Consider the following 18,693-nt stretch of genomic DNA (forward strand, 5'->3'; position numbering starts at 1 on the left):
GTAAACAGTAAACAACAGTAGGACGCCAGGTACACTCAAACAGCCCGCCTGTTGTCCCACCACTGCAGTAAACAGTAAACAACAGTAGGACGCCAGGTACAGTCAAACAGCCCGCCTGTTGTCCCACCACTGCAGTAAACAGTAAACAACAGTAGGACGCCAGGTACACTCAAACAGCCCGCCTGTTGTCCCACCACTGCAGTAAACAGTAAACAGCAGTAGGACGCCATGTACAGTCAAACAGCCCGCCTGTTGTCCCACCACTGCAGTAAACAGTAAACAACAGTAGGACGCCAGGCGCTGGTGCAGCAAATGGCGGGGTATGTGTGTGGCTGCCTGGCCAAGATTAAAGAGATAATAATCTGGAGCTGGAGTTACTTGTGGGCATTGTGGTTCCTGTTGGTTATATCTGTTATCTACTACCTACGAGGACCTCTCAAGATCACAGATAACATCGGCATGGGTGAGTAAACCCGCATGGGCTGCCCCTTGCTCACCCATGTTGATGATAACTTTACACTCTTACAGGTCAATGATCCTTCACCTGGTGCCCTACTGTTCACTAGGGGCTCCTGATCCAGGGAATTTGAGCTGCTTATCTTTCTTGGGGTCAAAAAACTAGGTTGTCCCTTGTTCCCTGGACTGTGTCTGTGGGCCGTGTGGGTTTAGTGCTGTGTCGTGGATATATTAATAATAATAAGTGTCAGTCAGCAGGTGACATGTCAACTCTTATGATTTATATTGAAAATATAACGTAATAAAAGATATATTAACAGGTTTTGTTGATGTGGTTGATATGTTGATGGTGTGTAAGATAACTCTTGCCACTCCTCAGTGTTATCTGGTGTAACTTTATGTAGGTACACCTACGCATAAGTACAGTTATCATACATAGTTTAACATACGTGTAAATTAACTAGGATAACCCCAAAATGTTAGATAATTGACTTATTTCCATTGGGGTCCTGGGGGAGGTGTATACCTCTATGTATGTGTATACCTGAATAAACTTACTTATGTAAGTTTACACAGTTGCACATAAATACAGTTAAATAAATTATCATACATAGAAGCATATGTGTAGATTAACTAGGATATGCACTGAGAGGTTACGTTATAATAATATTCTTTATTTCTACAAGTACATGTACAAGGTATACAGACCATAGCTGACATCAGTAACATACTACTATATAGAAAGCTGCTTGTTATGCTGAGCATTTCCAGCAAATTAGGTAAATTTTGTCCCCAGGATGCGACCCACACCAGTCGACTAACACCCAGGTACCTATTTTACTGATAGGTGAACACAGACAGTAGGTGCCTTAAGGAAATACAGTATGTCCTAATGTCTCCACCCTTATCGGGGATCGACCCCTGGACCTGTGTGTGTGAGGTGAGTGCACTACCAATCGAACTAAGGGATTAAAATATTCTTGAGCAATGGTGGATAGTTTGTGTTGCCTTGATGACCTTGTGTTGTTGATAGGTTTTACAACACATTAATATTGGTGAAATGTGTGTCAGAGTAGTGAGGTTGATATGAGGAGGAAAGCAATGATATGCTTGAATACATGAGAATCACTAACACACACTGGCTATAATTTCATCCATGTACATATTGTTCTTTATAGTGATTGCCACTTGTTTCTGAGCTTCATCAATGATGTTGATATGTGCCGAGAAGTAGCTTATATACCATAGGCCTACTGTATATAAGCTACTTCTCGGCACATCTGCTGTATTCTATTCAAGATTCATGGACTGACCACATCGACTCAAGGTTGAGGGACTGATTACCTCATTCTTCTCCTGTACTTCACGATTCTCCTTTGTATGGACTGATGAAGCCATGTGTTTGATTTATCAATGTGTTGGTTCTCTGAACCATTCATCTACAATCCTGTCAGACACTGCAACTTCTTGGGATCTTAATACTTGGGAATCCTTCGCTTGCCTAACCCTTGGGCACGACCTACTTACACATTGAACAAATGTGACACCACCTGTGTCTGCTGCACCTCCTGCCTACGGTATATAACTACTTCTCGGCACATGTGCTGTATTCTATTCAAGATTGATGGACTGACCACATCGACTCAAGGTTGAGGGACTGATTACCTCATTCTTCTCCTGTTCTTCAAGATTCTCCTTTGTATGGACTGATGAAGCCACTGTGTGGCGAAACGTTTCCTCAATAAAGATAACCAAGAGTTGCACATGTGTCTAATTTATCAAGATGGGTCCTACACAGATGACAGCAAAGAAATGAGAGAGCTACTCAAGTCCCAATATGACTCAGTTTTTAGCAAGCCGCTAACCAGGCTGAGAGTCGAAGATCAAAATGAATTTTTTATGAGAGAGCCACAGAATTTGGTTAACACAAGCCTATTTGATATTATCCTGATGCCATATGACTTCGAACAGGCGATAAATGACATGCCCATGCACTCTGCCCCAGGGCCAGACTCATGGAACTCCGTGTTCATCAAGAACTGCAAGAAGCCCTTATCACAAGCTTTTACCACCCTATGGAGAGGGAGCATGGACACGGGGGTCATCCCACAGTTACTAAAAACAACAGACATAGCCCCACTCAACAAAGGGGGCAGTAAAGCAATAGCAAAGAACTACAGACCAATAGCACTAACATCCCATATCATAAAAATCTTTGAAAGGGTCCTAAGAAGCAAGATCGCCACCCATCTAGATACCCATCAATTACACAACCCAGGGCAACATGGGTTTAGAGCAGGTCGCTCCTGTCTGTCTCAGCTACTGGATCACTAAGACAAGGTGCTAGATGCAATAGAAGACAAAAAGAATGCAGATGTAATATATACAGACTTTGCAAAAGCCTTTGACAAGTGTGACCATGGCGTAATAGCGCACAAAATGCGTGCTAAAGGAATAACAGGAAAAGTCTGTCGATGGATCTATAATTTCCTCACAAACAGAACACAAAGAGTAGTAGTCAACAGAGTAAAGTCTGAGGCAGCTACGGTGAAAAGCTCTGTTCCACAAGGCACAGTACTCGCTCCCATCTTGTTTCTCAGCCTCATATCTGACATAGACAAGGATGTCAGCCACAGCACCGTGTCTTCCTTTGCAGATGACACCCGAATCTGCATGACAGTGTCTTCCATTGCAGACACTGCAAGGCTCCAGGCAGACATCAACCAAATCTTTTATTGGGCTGCAGAAAACAATGTGAAGTTCAATGATGAGAAATTTCAGTTACTCCGATATGGTAAACATGAGGAAATTAAAACTTCATCAGAGTACAAAACAAATTCCGGCCTCAAAATAGAGCGAAAAACCAATGTCAAAGACCTGGGAGTGATCATGTCGGAGGATCTCACCTTCAAGGACCATAACATTGTATCAATCGCATCTGCTAGAAAAATGACATGATGGATAATGAGAATCTTCAAGACTAGGGATGCCAAGCCCATGATGACACTTCAGGTCGCTTGTTCTATCTAGGCTGGAATATTGCTGCACACTAACAGCACCTTTCAAGGCAGGTGAAATTGCTGACCTAGAAAATGTACAGAGAACCTTCACGGCATGCATAATGGAGATAAAACACCTCAATTACTGGGAGCGCTTGAAGTTCCTGAACCTGTACTCTCTGGAACGCAGGCGGGAAAGATACACGATTATATACGTACACGTGGAAAATCCTAGAGGGATTAGTACCAAATTTTCACACGAAAATCACTCCTTATGAAAGCAAAAGACTCGGCAGACGATGCAACATCCCCCCAATGAAAAGCAGGGGTGTCACTAGCACGTTAAGAGACAATACAATAAGTGTCAGGGGCCTGAGACTGTTCAACTGCCTCCCAGCATACATAAGGGGGATTACCAATAGACCCCTGGCTGTCTGCAAGCAGGCACTGGACAAGCACCTAAAGTCGGTGCCTGACCAGCCGGGCTGTGGATCGTACGTTGGATTGCGTGCAGCCAGCAGTAACAGCCTGGTTGATCAAGCTCTGATTCACCAGGAGGCCTGGTCACAGACCGGGCCGCGGGGGCGTTGACCCCCAGAACTCTCTCCAGGTAAACTCCAGGATGTGGTCCTCAAAAGACACCCAGATGCCTCCACATATCTTCAAAAAATTTCCTTCAGGTAACTATAACAAAAGTACAGTGGAACCTCAAATTTCGAACGTATCACTTATCGAACGTTTAAAAAATAGAACCCTTTTTTCGAACCAACTTTATCCATATTATTGAACGTGCCCCTATTTTTGGACTGCCGGGTACCGGACCTGTCCGCCAGCCCGCTCTGTCCACGTCCCCACGCAAGCACCGTGAGCCAGTCTGGCTTTGCTGATGCTTGAGTGAACACTAACCTGCGCTCTCATTCAAACATTTTACGATTATTTCATTGTGTTTAGTGCTTGTGGGACTGAAATAAGCTACCATGGGCCCCAAAAAACTTGCTAGTGGTATTCCTGTGGTAAAGAAAGTGAGAAACACCATACACGTGAAGAAGGAAATTATACAGAAGTATGAGAGTGGTGCGAGACTTGTTGAGCTTGCCAGGATGTATGGGAAAAAGTCGACCATCGGTTCTATCCTGGCAAAGAAAGAACAAATCAAGGAAGCTGATGTTGCAAAAGGTGTTAATATGCTAACCAAAAAAAGACCACAAATAGTTGAAGAGGTTAAGAAGTTGTTGCTGGTGTGGATCAAGGATAAAGAGATGGCAGGTGATAGTGTTTCAGAGGAGGAGGAAGAGGGAGTGGATGAGGTGCCTTCTTCAAAGATTAAGGAGATTTGTGCCAAGTGGAATGATGTCCAAATGTTTGTGGAGAAGTACCACCCTGAGCAAGCTGAAACAAGCCATACTTGCAACAAGTTCAGTGACAGAACCATGTCCCATTTTAGGGAAATGTTAAAGAGGCGACAAAAACAGAGGACTGTGGACAGTTATTTTGTGAGACAGGGGTCCAGTGACTCTCAAGCTGGTCCTAGTGGTGTTAAAAGACAGAGAAGGGAAGTAACCCCAGAGAGGGCTTTACCTGAAGTCCTCATGGAGGGGGATTCTCCTTTCAAATACTAACCCCAACTCACCTCTCTCCTCCTCCCTATCTTCCAGATACCATCACCAATCCTCAATAAAGGTAAGTAAAAACGTTATTTTATATTTATATACATAATTGAACACTCTATTTGTTGTGTATATGTAAAACTATAATTAATCTCTATAAAATGTATTTTTTTGTGAATATTTTTGGGTTTCTGGAACGGATTAATTGTATTTCCATTATTTCTTATGGGAAATATTGCTTCGATTTTCATACTTTTCGAATTTAGAACTAACTCCTGTAACGGATTAAGTTTGATATTTGAGGTTCCAGTGTAAAAGAACTTACATGGTCAGCACTTTCAACAACTGATTCGTGTTTACAGAGGATGGTATATACAGTAGATTTAACCAAAATAAAATTTTTTGCTGTGATGCATGGCTTCTCACATCCACATGCCAAAAAATGTTCACTTCTGCACCACTGCTACCCTGAGTCAAATGTAAAGTGACAGTGAGTGGTAGAGAAGAAGGAAGAAACACAACAAACACATGCAAGCTTGCTCAACTCCCACATTTTCTTATGAATTCTCACTAATCAAAATAACAAGTGATAGAAAAAGTCTCCTGTTACTATAGACTTTAAAGAGATATTTGACACAGTGAATCTTTAAATATTGTATAAAAAACTGCAAGGTGTCTCCATAAAATCTTTAGATTAACTTTGAACCTTACCTGAACAATAGTAAACAAATTGTTAAAGCATGTATGTATTGCTGAATCAGAAGCCTTGCTGGTATTATGTGGAATTCCATAAGGGGGTGTCTTTGACCCCCTCCTATTCTTAATATGTAAATGAAATGCCAGCTATTGTGTTATGCAAACTTTTATTGTTTGCTGATGATGGTACCCGCTTAGTGTTATATATCCTCTTAGTGTAAAGCCACTTTTGAGGTAACTGCCTCAAGTTAAATGTAAGGACATGATGCAACTGCCTCATTTTATATGTAAAAACTATGCAACTGCTTCATGTTAAATGTGAGCACATGATGCAGTTGCATCATGTTATTTTTCTTATTAAGACTTCGGCCGTTTCCCATCAAGGTAGTGTGGCCTGAAAAAGAAAAACTTTCACCATCATTCACTCCATCGCTGTCTTGCCAGAGGAACACTTACACTACAGTTATAAAACTGCAACATTAACACCCTTCCTTCAGAGTGCAGGCACTGTACTTCCCATCTCCAGGACTCGAGTCCGGCCTGCCGGTTGTCCTGAATCCCTTCATAAATATTACCCTGCTCACACTCCAATAGCACGCCAAGTCTTAAAAACCATTTGTCTCCATTCGCTCCTATCTAACATGCTCACTCCATCACTCTTGCCAGAGCACACTTACACTATAGTTATAAAACTGCAGCATTAACACCCCTCCTTCAGAGTGCAGGCACTGTACTTCCCATCTCCAGGACTCGAGTCCGGCCTGCCAGTTTCCTTGAATCCCTTCAAAAATATTACCCTGCTCACACTCCAACAGCACATCAAGTCCTAAAACCCATTTGTTTCCATTCTCTCCTATGTAACATGCTCACGCATGCTTGCTGGAAGTCCAGGCCCCTCACACACAAAATCTCCTTTACCCCGTCCCTCCGACCTTTCCTAGGCCGACCTCTACCTTAGCTTCCCTCCACAACAGATTTATACACTCTCGAAGTCATTCTATTGTGTTCCAGTCTCTGTACATGTCTGAACCACCCCAACAACCCCTCCTCAACCCTCTGGATAATAGTTTTGGTAATCCCACACCTCCTCCTAATTTCCAAACTATGAATTATCTGCATTATATTCATACCACACATTGCCCTCAGACACGACGTCTCCACTGCCTCCAGCCTTCTCCTTGTTGCAACATTCACCACCCATTCTTCACACCCATATAACAGCTTTGGTATAACTATATTCCCATACATTCCCCTCTTTGCTTGTAAGAACAATGTAGAAATGGGATGATTGCTGCAAAATCTTGAGAGAGAAATAATATCTGTGCCCTTATCCAGATCTTCTGAATTATAATGACATGGTTGTGGTTGCTGCATCAGGTTAGGTATACTAGATACAGACTGATTGAATAATGACAGCAATGTATTCTGCCTCACTCTGTTATGCCTAAGTTTTGCCAGTGACTTGTATACCCTGGTTATCATTATGAGTTGTTATTACTATATTAATGAAACTATATGTAAATAACCAATAGATTGCTCCTTTCTCTCACAACTACTGGACCACTTTGACATGGTCTTGGATGCACTGGAGGACAAACAAAATGCAGATGTAGTATACACAGACTTTGCGAAAGCCTTCGACAAGTGTGATCATGTTGTAATAGCACACAAAATGAGTGATAAAGGAATAACAGGAAAAGTGAGTAGGTGGATCTATAACTTCCTAACAAATATAACACACACAGTAATAGTAAACAGGGTAAAGTCAGATATAGATATAGTGAAAAGTTCTGTTCCACGAGGTACAAAGTACTTTGCATTCTCAGTAGTAAATCTAAGAGTAGTAAGTAGTAGATGATGGTGGAAGGGAGGCATGAGCTGATGTAACCAAAACATTGCTGTCACCCCCAAACTTTCTTGTTTATCACAAAATGAGTTCATCCACTAAACTGATATTTAACTAAACTGATACACAGTACAGTATATATGACGTAGGTAGTGTATACACATTATATCCAGGCTTCTTTCATTTTTTAACCTTGATTATGTAAAGGAAGATAAGGAGAGGATTTATGTATAAACACTGATTGGAGTTGCTCTCTTAGACAATTCCTGTGAACCCAGAATATGCAAGTCATTTATTTATTAAAAAATAAAAAATAGTTTAACTAAATTGATGGACAGTATATACAGTAAACACAAGGTACAGATTGACCATCACTAATCTGTCATCAACAGGACCTGTAGGGTGCCAGATTAGAGTGGTTAGGTTAGAACACACTTAGCCTAACAGTGATATTTATGCATTGGTGATTTCACCCACTTTATGCCCAGTTTTGGCCCATTCCATTGTTCCAGTCAACCAAACTCATGGCTATTTTGCTAGTATTCCTTCTGTTCTGTTGATTGAGTACAAGAAACTTCCCATTTACCTATTTCAACTACCCAATAAAGTGGTCAGAAATGGGCAATTTGGTCAGTTTCACACAAATTTCAAGAGATATAAATTTCAAAATAGGGTCCAGAATAAACAATCCAGACATTCCTAGTACTAAAATAACATTTTTCTTTGTTCATTAGTCACGTCTCCAGACCTCTCTTATATTATGCTTGCTTTCCATTTTGAATTTTTATTCACACAAAAAAATAGAAGATTTACTGGTATGCAGACTACTGCATTATTGTAATAGTAATTGTATAAATAATGTCAACCCATTCATGACTGCATACACCTACCACCCGACTTACGACCTGCTCGACATACAACCACTCGACTTACAACCATGTTTTTTATGCCAGATTTCTGGGAAATAAACAACTGTTTCTGTTGTACACAGTCTTTATCTTAAACCTTACAGTATAAAATACAGTACAGTGGTCCCTCAATAATCGTCCGGCCTGAAAGTTGTCCATTTCGGAAATAGTCTCGTTATTTTGTCTAAACATTGGCTTGCAAATGGTCCGTTAACTCGCTAATCATCTTTCCTCCTGGACGCATACTCATGGCTCTGAGCCGCCTCGGTCTCCCTTCCCAGCCAGTGTGCCATTGTTTACCAGTGAGTGACGGTCCCCTCACATGTTCATACGAAATATTTCATAATCCATTCAATTTAGTGCTTGCAAGTGCTAAATAAGCTACCATGGTTCCGAAGAAAGCTCCTAGTGCCAAGCCTTTGGTAAAGAAGGTGAGAAATACGATTGAATTTAAGAAAAACATCATTGAACAATATGAAAGTGGTGTATGTGTGGCCGAACTGGCCAGGATGTATAACAAACCCCATACAACCATATCTTCCATCGTGGCAAAGAAAAAGGAAATCAAGGAAGCTGTTGTTGCTTGGAGAAAATTGTGGCCAGATTGTGTCCACAAGAGGGATTTTGAAGGGTTTGTGGCTGACCCTGATGAGCCTATGTCAGTTGTGAAATCTATTGTGGCATTGGGGAGTTCCATGGGGTTGGATGTGAGTTTGGAGGATGTGGAAGAGTTGGTGGAGGACCACAGTGAAGAGCTAACCACTGAGGAGCTGCAAGAGCTTCAGCAGGAAGAGCAACATCACAGCTCTGAATCTTGCTGCAGAGGAGGAGGTAGAGAGATGGAAGAAGGTGCCTTCTTCAGAAATCAAGGAGATTTTTGAAATGTGGGGTAGGATGGAAAGATTTATGGAGAAACATCACCCTGAGAAGGATGTTGCAAGCCATATCGGCAACTTGTACAGTGACAGAGTCTTGGCCCATTTTAGGGAAGTTTTAAAGAGACACCAGAAACAGAGCTCTCTGGACAGTTTTTTTGTGAGGCAGGACTCCAGTGACTCTCAAGCTGGTCCTAGTGGCATTAAGAAACAGAGAAGAGAAGTAACCCCAGAAAAGCACTTGGTACCCGAGGTGTTGATGGAAGGGGATTCCCCTTCCAAACAGTAATTCATCCAATCAGTCTCCTTCTCCAGTCTTCCATACACTAAGAAGAATCGCCAATAAAGGTAAGTGTTATGCTGTTAATGTTTCATTCATCATGTGCCATTGTATTGTTTATGTACTACATCTATATTTCATGTAAAAAATTTTTTTGTTTTAATACTTCTGGGTGTCAGGAACAGATTAATTGTATTTACATTAATTCTTATGGGGAAAATTTATTTGAAAATCGTCTATTTCGATAATAGCCCCACTTCCAGGAACGGATTATGGACGATAATTGAGGGACCACTGTACTAACAGCATAAAAAGTAAAGTAAAAAATGAAATATCAAAATAAAACAATAAAATAAAATAATTACAAAAGTATGATGTTGATATTCAGTAGTAAGGTTCGACTTACGTCCATTTTGACTTACAACCGGTCGGTCAGAACCAAGCTCGGTTGTAAGTCGGATGGTACCTGTATTAGACTGGCCAGCTGGTCATGTATTGGACAGTGACGTCATTTGTTTACTCATGAACATCGGCAAAAATCAAACATATCTGCTACTCTGAGCTCAATTTTAAGGTACTTTCCAGTGTGAAACCAATCAAAATATTATCTGTTTCTGTAATATATCTTCCATTCTATCAAATGAGACCAAAACAAACAAGAATACGACCATACAAAAATACACTGCAAAGTCACTTTTACACCAAAAGCACAGTTGCCGTTTTTTCTCATGCACTGCATGCTGCAGGATTTTTATATAGTGCACACTTACCATACAGACCTATTCTCTCATGTGTAGGCCTAAATTTACCGGTCACAGCTTATCTGAGTGAGCTGAGCTCATGGCAACCAACAGTGGCTTCAAAGCCACCTTTTCTTTTGTGGACAGTGCACAGTGTATGTAAATAACAAAAAAAGGCACAATACCGTGACTGGAACGATACACAAATAACCCGCACATAAAAGAGAGAAGCTTACGACGATGTTTCGGTCCGACTTGGACCATTGACAAAGTCACACTAACCAGAAGTGGAGCAGGACGGCTATATATAGGCAGGAAGAGGTGGTGGTAGTAGTAGTAGTAGTACAAGAATGGTATATAATACCGACAAGATGAAATTAAGACATGCGCAACACCCGGGCATCTCTTTCTGACAGACTTAGGGAGCACAAAAATAGTGTTAGGCTTGCCGACACTAACAATGCTCTTTTCTGTCACGTCAGAGATCATAGCCATCCTATTGACTGGTCTTCTGCTAAAACTGTCTTCCCTACTTCCAACTCGAACAGTCGCCGTCTAGTTGAATCCTCTCTAATACACAACTTTCCTTGTATAAACCTTAGCCCTGGCTTCGTCTCTGTAGATGTAAAATGCTCCAAACTTCAGAACACCCGTGACTTAACCTGACTCCTCATTTTTTCTTTTTCTTCTTCTCCCTCTTCCCCTTTCCTCTTTCCTTTTCTCCTCTGGGTTGTCTTTCTCTCTTCTGTCTCGTGTTTCTGTTCCTTCTTCATTTATTTCACCACTTCCCCTTTCACGCACCTCTGTGTGCTTGCTCTCCCTCAGTGGGCACCTAGCTCTCTTGCATTTGTATTTGACTGGCTCGTCCTCCTTATTTCCCACTTCTACCACTACCACTACTACTACCTCTTCTACTACTACTACAACTACTGATGAAATTAAGACATGTGTGCGGCGTCTGGTTGTCTTTGTTGTGGACCTTTCGCCATCCAGTGGCTGGCTGGATGGCGAAACGTCTACGATAGGGATGCCCGGGTGTTGCGCATGTCTTAATTTCATCTTGTCGGTATTATATACCATTCTTGTACTACTACTACTACTACTACCACCACCTCTTCCTGCCTATATATAGCCGTCCTGCTCCACTTCTGGTTAGTGTGACTTTGTCAATGGTCCAAGTCGGACCGAAATGTCGTCGTAAGCTTCTCTCTTTTATGTGCGGGTTATTTGTGTACAGTGTATGTGCTTTACACAACAAGAAGCATTTCTGTTATTTGTTGGAACAAAAGCTAGGGCTAAAAGTGAGCAGGTTATAACAATAAATGGAGAAAAAGAAATTGGAATGACTTATTCTGACAAACAGTTGCAGCAGATTGGTGTGGCAACCCCGAAAACTTGAAATTATGCTAGCTGAAATTAGTGCCGGATTACTGATTGCCAGATTAGTGATGGTCAACCTGTACTATATTCACATTATATTTAGTTAATTCTCATTATAACCATGATTATGCAAATGAAAGGAAACAAAGGATATATAAATCTTGGAGTCTCTCAATTTGTATATAAACATGAACTCCAACATCCCCTGGCCCAAGGTTGGGCTTTGTGAGTAGAAAAACTCTTGAAACTCATGAAAGGTATATCTCCACATTTTAGCCTTGATGATACAAAGGATATGAATACATGTATTGACTAGTATGCAGGAAACAACTAGTTAAAGTCACATTTATTAGTTTTCCTGTGACTCCCATAGTGATAAACAGTTTATGTATAAATGGTGAATACTGTGGTGGCTCTGTGAATTTCAGACACATTTATTGTGGCGCTGCTGCTCATATTGCCCGAAGTGATGTGTGCTGAACTGATATCATGGCATAATAGCAAGCAAATCACCTGAGGTGCCTAGCAACTGAATAACTGATGAAGCAAATACACATCCGGCAAATTTAAGACTAGCTTTCAGATATCTAAGCAAGAATTTATTCATTCACAACACTGTATACAGTGTGCATCAGGCTTATGTTGGAGTATGCAGCACCAGTATGGAACTCATACCTGGTCAAGCATGTAAAGAAATTGGTAACAAAGTTGGTAGAATTACCGACAATATGTTAAGTAAAAGGACACAAGTGCAAGTAATGTGACATTTTATTGTGGCTACGTTTCGCTCTCCAGGAGCTTTATCAAGCCAGGGCTTGATAAAGCTCCTGCAGAGTGAAACGTTGCCACAATAAAATGTCACATTAGTTGCACTTGTGTCCTTTTACTTAACATAAAGAAATTGGAGAAAGTGCAGAGGTTTGCAATGCGATTATCCCTCCACTTTCTCGTTTAATTACTTTACTTTTCACACTGCTATTTTCAGTCACTAACATATTCAACATTTGCATAAATACATCTAGGGTAAATAAATTACTGTTAAAGGCACAGCAATGTGTAGTTATGCTGAAATTATTGGTTACTAGCTTTAAGTTATTTTTCCTTACATTTATAATGTCATAAATAAACATAACAGCATCATGATAAAAAAAAAAGTGCCCCAATTTTTCAACCATCATAACGAAACCATCCTAACAGATAGTGTCCTAATCAACAGTCTACCTTTTTAACCCTTTGAGGGTTTTCGTCGTACTAGTACGTCTTACACGTAGGGGTTTTTGACGTACTAGTACACATAAATTCTAGCGGCCTCAAATCTAGTGGGAGAAAGCTGGTAGGCCTTCATATGAAAGAATGGGTCTATGTGGTCAGTGTGCACAGTCTAAAAAAAATCCTACAGCACACAGTGCATAATGAGAAAAAAAAAACTTTGACCATTTTTTTGGAATAAATCAGCGACTTTGCAGTGTATTTTCGTATGGTATTTATTGTTGTATTCTAGTTTTCTTGGTCTCATTTTATAGAATGGAAGACATATTACAGAAATTGAGATGATTTTGGATGGTTTTACAATGAAAGGTGCCTTGAAATTGAGCTCAAAGTAGCAGAAATGTTCGATTTTTACCAAACTTCAAAAGTAAACAAATCGTGCCAAGCGTGCAATACACGTCAACTGGTGAGTCTAATATTCTTTCACAAGTGCACCAATAATATTTATACCATTTTTTACACTAATGCAGTAGTCTGCATAACAGTAAATCTTATATTTTTTGTGAGAATAAAAATTCAAAATGGAAAGCAAAAGAATATAAGAGGGGCCTTGAGACGTGACTAATGACTAGAGGAAATGTCATTTTAGTGCCAGGAATGTCTTTCTTGTTTATTCTGGACCCTATTCGGAAATTGGCATCTTTTGAAATTTGTGTGAAATTGGCAAAATTGCTAAATTCTGACCACTGTACTGGATAGTTGAATTTCATAAATGGGTGGTTTCTTGCACCCATTCGATAGAAAAAAATGGAGTTCTAGCGAAATATTCATGTTTTTTGTCAACTAGTACAGCGAAATTGGCCGAAAATGGGGCTCAAAGTGGGCAAAATCGCCGATGCGTAAACATCGCCGAGACTGCTAACTTTGCGAGAGCATAATTTCGTAAGTTTTCTATCAAATTTCAAACTTTTGGTGTCTTTATGATCGGAAAAAGATTCTCTATCTTTTTATAAGAGAAAATAATTTTTTTTTTTTTTTAAATTTGGCCGACCCTGAGAACGAGTTTCGGAGAGGGCCTGTCGACCCTCAAAGGGTTAAGAGTTTGGAGAGGGTTGATGTAAGTCTACCAGGACGAGGTGGATGGCTGTGATTCTTTTGTTGATATAGATGTGGAGTTGTCAATAGTTGATGGATGTATTGGAGTGCTCCAGTATTCTGCAGTATTTTGTAGAACTAATGATAATACACCATCAGCTGCTCCATTCATTTCAGAACAATGCTTCCATACATCTCTGAATCATTTTCAGTGAAAAAAACTGCAACTTGACCAGTAACTAAGAAGTGCTTACATCACTGTTGCTGGATTAACTGTTTCTTATCTTCGGGTTCTTCTTTGTCTTTGTTTATCTGTTTTTCTATTTACTAGAAATTGAACTCTTCCATCAGTTTTCTGCGGTTAACTGGTAATTGAACTCTTCCATCTATTTTCTGTGGTTGACTCTTAGTCATCGTCTTCTAATGGTTCATTTGCCTTCTTCAGTCATATCCTCAAAACCCTTGCTTCTAACAGTCTGTGCCAGTCACAGTTTCCTAGACCCTCCCTGAGGATAAACCAAAAAAATTGTTCACAGAAGGCCCCATCATGCATTTATGATTAATTGGGTTACTTCAATCCCATACTGGCTTGAGGTCTTTACATGCATCTGCAATATTAAATTTATACCTGAACTCTGGTGTACCAATCTCAAGAACTGTTGTTCATAACTGCTGTGAATTTTACACTCGCCTTGTGTGTGTATTCCCATCTGAAGGCCTTAATAACTCCTTGTTCCAGTGGCTGTTGGGTCATTCCACTTTGTGTAGGCCGCAGTAGAACTCAGATTTTTAACATGTTGGTTATTATATCTCTAACCATTTAAAAGTTATAAAAATTATTCCTCTATGCCTTTAAGGGAATATTTGTTGAAGGTATTTATCACAGTTATATTAAAAAAATATTGAAAAATAAATTTTATACAGGGTTTCAAAGTTAGTGTGACATAGATCATTTGTACATATGTCATCATCTCACTTTCTCTTCCCTTTGCTTATAGTCATATAAACTGTGGAAAGTTATTTGAAAACTTGTATAATATGGAAAGGTAAGAGAAACAGCTATGCAACAATTTATTTTGCTATTAATATTAATTAAGCCTTTGACTGTCACAAGCCCCTTTCTGAAACTGTCATTCTATGTCGCAAAATTTTTGGAATAACAATGTAGATATTCTTGGCACTAAAATAACATATCCTCTGTTCTATTTTTATTTTTTATTCATACAAAAAATACGAAATTTACTGTTATGCAGACTAAGTAAGTAAGTAAGTAAGTAAGTTTATTCAGGTAAACACAAATACAGTTACATAGAATTATCATACATAGCAGCATATGTGTAGGGAACCTAGGATAACCCAAAAAAGTCAGACAGAGTGACTTATTTCCATTGGGGTCCTTTTACCTTATTATTATAGTATAAAGGTTATAATATTTTCTTATTATTCTACAATGAAGATAACATCTTATTATCATACTAAAAAGACTATCTGCTACACCAAGGTCATTAAGACTATCTACAATACGAGGGTCATTACAAGGAATAAGGTAAAATTTACACGTATGTTAGCTAAAAAAAAGAAAATCATTCCCCTCCCTTTCTGTAGCTACATTCATCAGACACCTTTTGGCACTCTTCTTGAACTGGTTCACGCTATGACTGGCTTTGACATGTGCGGGTAGTCTGTTCCATTCCTTTATTGCTGTACAATAAAAGGTGTTTGAAGCCTGGCCACTGACTGTGGGTACTACAAAGTTGTGCTCTCTCCCCCTAGTACTATGATTGCTTTGGTTCCCAACCTTGACAAAACTGACAGCAAGATATTCTGGACATTGTTTGTGAGCAATTTTATAAACATGATTTAGCTTCAGTTGTTTTACTCTGTCTTCAACATTTAGCATATCCAACTGCTGTAATTCATCCTGGCCTACATGTTCTCTTGGTCCCAGCCCCAGGATGAATCTTACGATTTTGTTCTGGGTGATTTGCAGTCTATCTTTCAGTTTTTTTGTCAAGGCAGAGTACCAAGAAGAGCAAGCGTAATCCATATGGCATTGTATAAGGGCTAGACATAGGGTCCTGCGAGCCTCAGTAGGTAGACACTGTGCTTGTCTATACAGGAACTTCAGTTTGGCATTCGCTTTCTTTACTACACTGTTCCCTATCAATTCTCCTGACATGCATGGGTCAAAGGGGATTCCCAAATATTTTACTGATGAAACCAAAGTGATGGGCTCCCCATTACATTGAACATTAAAATTATTTACCCTTCTCAGTTTATGTTTCGTGCCAAAGAGAATGGCTTCAGTTTTCCCTAGGTGTAATGATAGTTTGTTGTCTACTAACCATTTGCTGCAGGACTCCAGTTCCAGTGTTAAAACATTAGCAATATCTTGTGGTTCTTTACCTGACACTAACAGAGCACTGTCATCTGCATACAGTAGGAGTTTGCACTTGACACTGATAGGCATATCATTGACATAACATAAGAATAATAAGGGACCCAGAATACTACCTTGGGGAACTCCACATGTTATCGGCAGGGGTTCTGATTCTGTTTTGTTGATTTTGACTATTTGTCTCCTGTTGCTAAGGTAGGACTTAAACCAGTCTACAGAACCTATACCAATAGCTTGAAGTTTATTACATAATATATTGTGGTTGACAGTATCGAAGGCCTTTTGCAGGTCTAAGGTTACCATGCCTATGAGGTTCCCATTTGACATTTCAGTTCTCAGGTAATCCATCAGATTAATAAGGGAGGTGTCGGTTGAGTAGGATCTTCTAAAGCCCGATTGATAGCTATGGAGAATGTTGTTGTCATTAAGGTACTTAACTACTTGAGAATACACCGCCCTCTCTAGAATTTTAGATATTATACTGAGTATACTAACAGGCCTATAGTTGCTTACATCAGACCTACTATTTTTCTTGAAGATAGGAGTGACTCTGGCCTCCTTGAACCCCTCTGGTACTGTATTAGTGGTGATTGATAGATTTATTATGTGAGCAATAGGGATTGACAGTTCAGAAGCACCATCTTTTAGGAACTTAGACGGGATGTTATCAGGGCCTGTGCTCTTAGTTGGGTTTAACCTGCTTAGTTCTTTTTGAATAAAGTCATGAGATACACTTACTAGTTGACAACTGTTTGGGGTTACCCCTTTATTGGTATAGTATGTTTGAAACTTATCAGAGTCTGTGTTAAAGGTATTTGATGCAGCTGGTAGTTTACTTACTAGTGTTGATGCAACAGATGTGTAGTAGGAATTAAAGCAATTTGCCACCTTAGATGTTTCGTGGCATACCTCATTATCGATAGTGAGTACTATGTTAGACCTATCTACTGGCTTATGGCTATACCCCAACTGTTTTAGTTGTTGCCAGAGCTTTCTGGGGTTATGCTTATACTCTTCAATTTTTGAGCAGTAGTGCTTTGCCTTTGCTCCTTTTATAAGTCTCTGTACTCTGTTCCTCACCCTTTGGAATTCATTTAGTGCTGCAATATCCTGTCTGTTTGCTTTAAATCTTTTTAGCAGCTGGTCTCTGAATTTCATATTATCTAATATCTCAGTATTCATCCAGGGTTCAGTTCTTCGTTTAATCCTAACCTCTTTAACTGGTGCAATATTATTAAGGATGGTAGTGAACATTGTTTTGAATTTTTCCCAGGCATCGTTTACGTCCGTGCAACTTGTTATCTCTGTCCAGTCACAATTGTGTAGCCTATTTACCAGTGTTTCTTTACTGTAGTTTCTAGTTGACCTCATTTTTATTGTCCTGTGTAGGCCTATCCTATCCCTAGTTATTTTCCTGGTGCAATAAATGATGAAATGATCACTAAGACCTGTGGTAATGACGCCTGACTGACTAATGTTCTCAGAGCGGTTACAAAGTATGTGGTCAATTAGGGTGGCTGAGAACTGTGTGATCCGGGTTGGAGTATTAATAAGTTGAGTGTAACTATTTAATCCTAGAATTTGCTTATACCTTTTGCATAGCCCGTTATTTTGCTGCTGAAAACAGATATTGAAGTCGCCCAGTATTATTGTCTCGCAATTGTTTTCAACTCCGGACAAGACTCTGGAAAAGTCTTCTAAGAACTGGTCCTGGGTAGGAGGGCGGTAACTAGTTCCTACTAAGATGGGTTTGGTCTTAGGAAGCAGCACTTCAAACCATAGAATCTCCAGTTTATTGTTATTTAAATCAGGTCTTGGGTTGTAAGCTAAGTCATTTCTAATGTAGGCACATACTCCACCACCCTTTCTGTTCCTATCTAAGCGTTTTATATTGTAACCTTCTATTTTGACCTCGTCGTCAGTCACCGTATCATCCAACCAAGATTCAGAGATGGTTATAACTGCCGCCCTAATTTTGTTAGCTAGAATCCTAATCTCTGCCAATTTAGGAAGAAGTGATCTTGCATTGACATGAATAAAGTGAAGGCCTGTTTTCATAAAACAATCATAATCATCAATATATGGCAATGGGTCATTTGTATTAAAATTTGGTAAATCAATGTCATCACTGCTAAAGGGTAACTGTGCCAAAGTGCATTTGTTACACACAAAATGAATTCTGGCACCGTTGCTATAATTGTACA

General features: G+C 39.8%; 1 protein-coding gene across 2 annotated transcripts in view; it reads left to right on the top strand.

Moving 5' to 3' along the window:
- The first annotated feature begins 265 nt into the window (after window positions 1-265).
- The window catches only part of LOC128696978 (protein ST7 homolog), a 113,035-nt gene continuing 94,607 nt past the window's right edge, over window positions 266-18,693 (top strand). The window contains exon 1 of one of the 2 annotated variants that reach the window (XM_053788434.2): window positions 266-463. In XM_053788434.2, coding sequence (XP_053644409.1) covers window positions 313-463 — 151 coding nt within the window. In that variant the 5' untranslated portion in view covers window positions 266-312. The remainder of the gene's footprint in view (window positions 464-18,693) is intronic. The other variant, XM_053788435.2, reaches the window with a different exon arrangement.

This window comes from Cherax quadricarinatus, chromosome 49 (genome assembly GCF_038502225.1).
Source record: "Cherax quadricarinatus isolate ZL_2023a chromosome 49, ASM3850222v1, whole genome shotgun sequence".
Taxonomy (NCBI): domain Eukaryota; kingdom Metazoa; phylum Arthropoda; class Malacostraca; order Decapoda; family Parastacidae; genus Cherax; species Cherax quadricarinatus.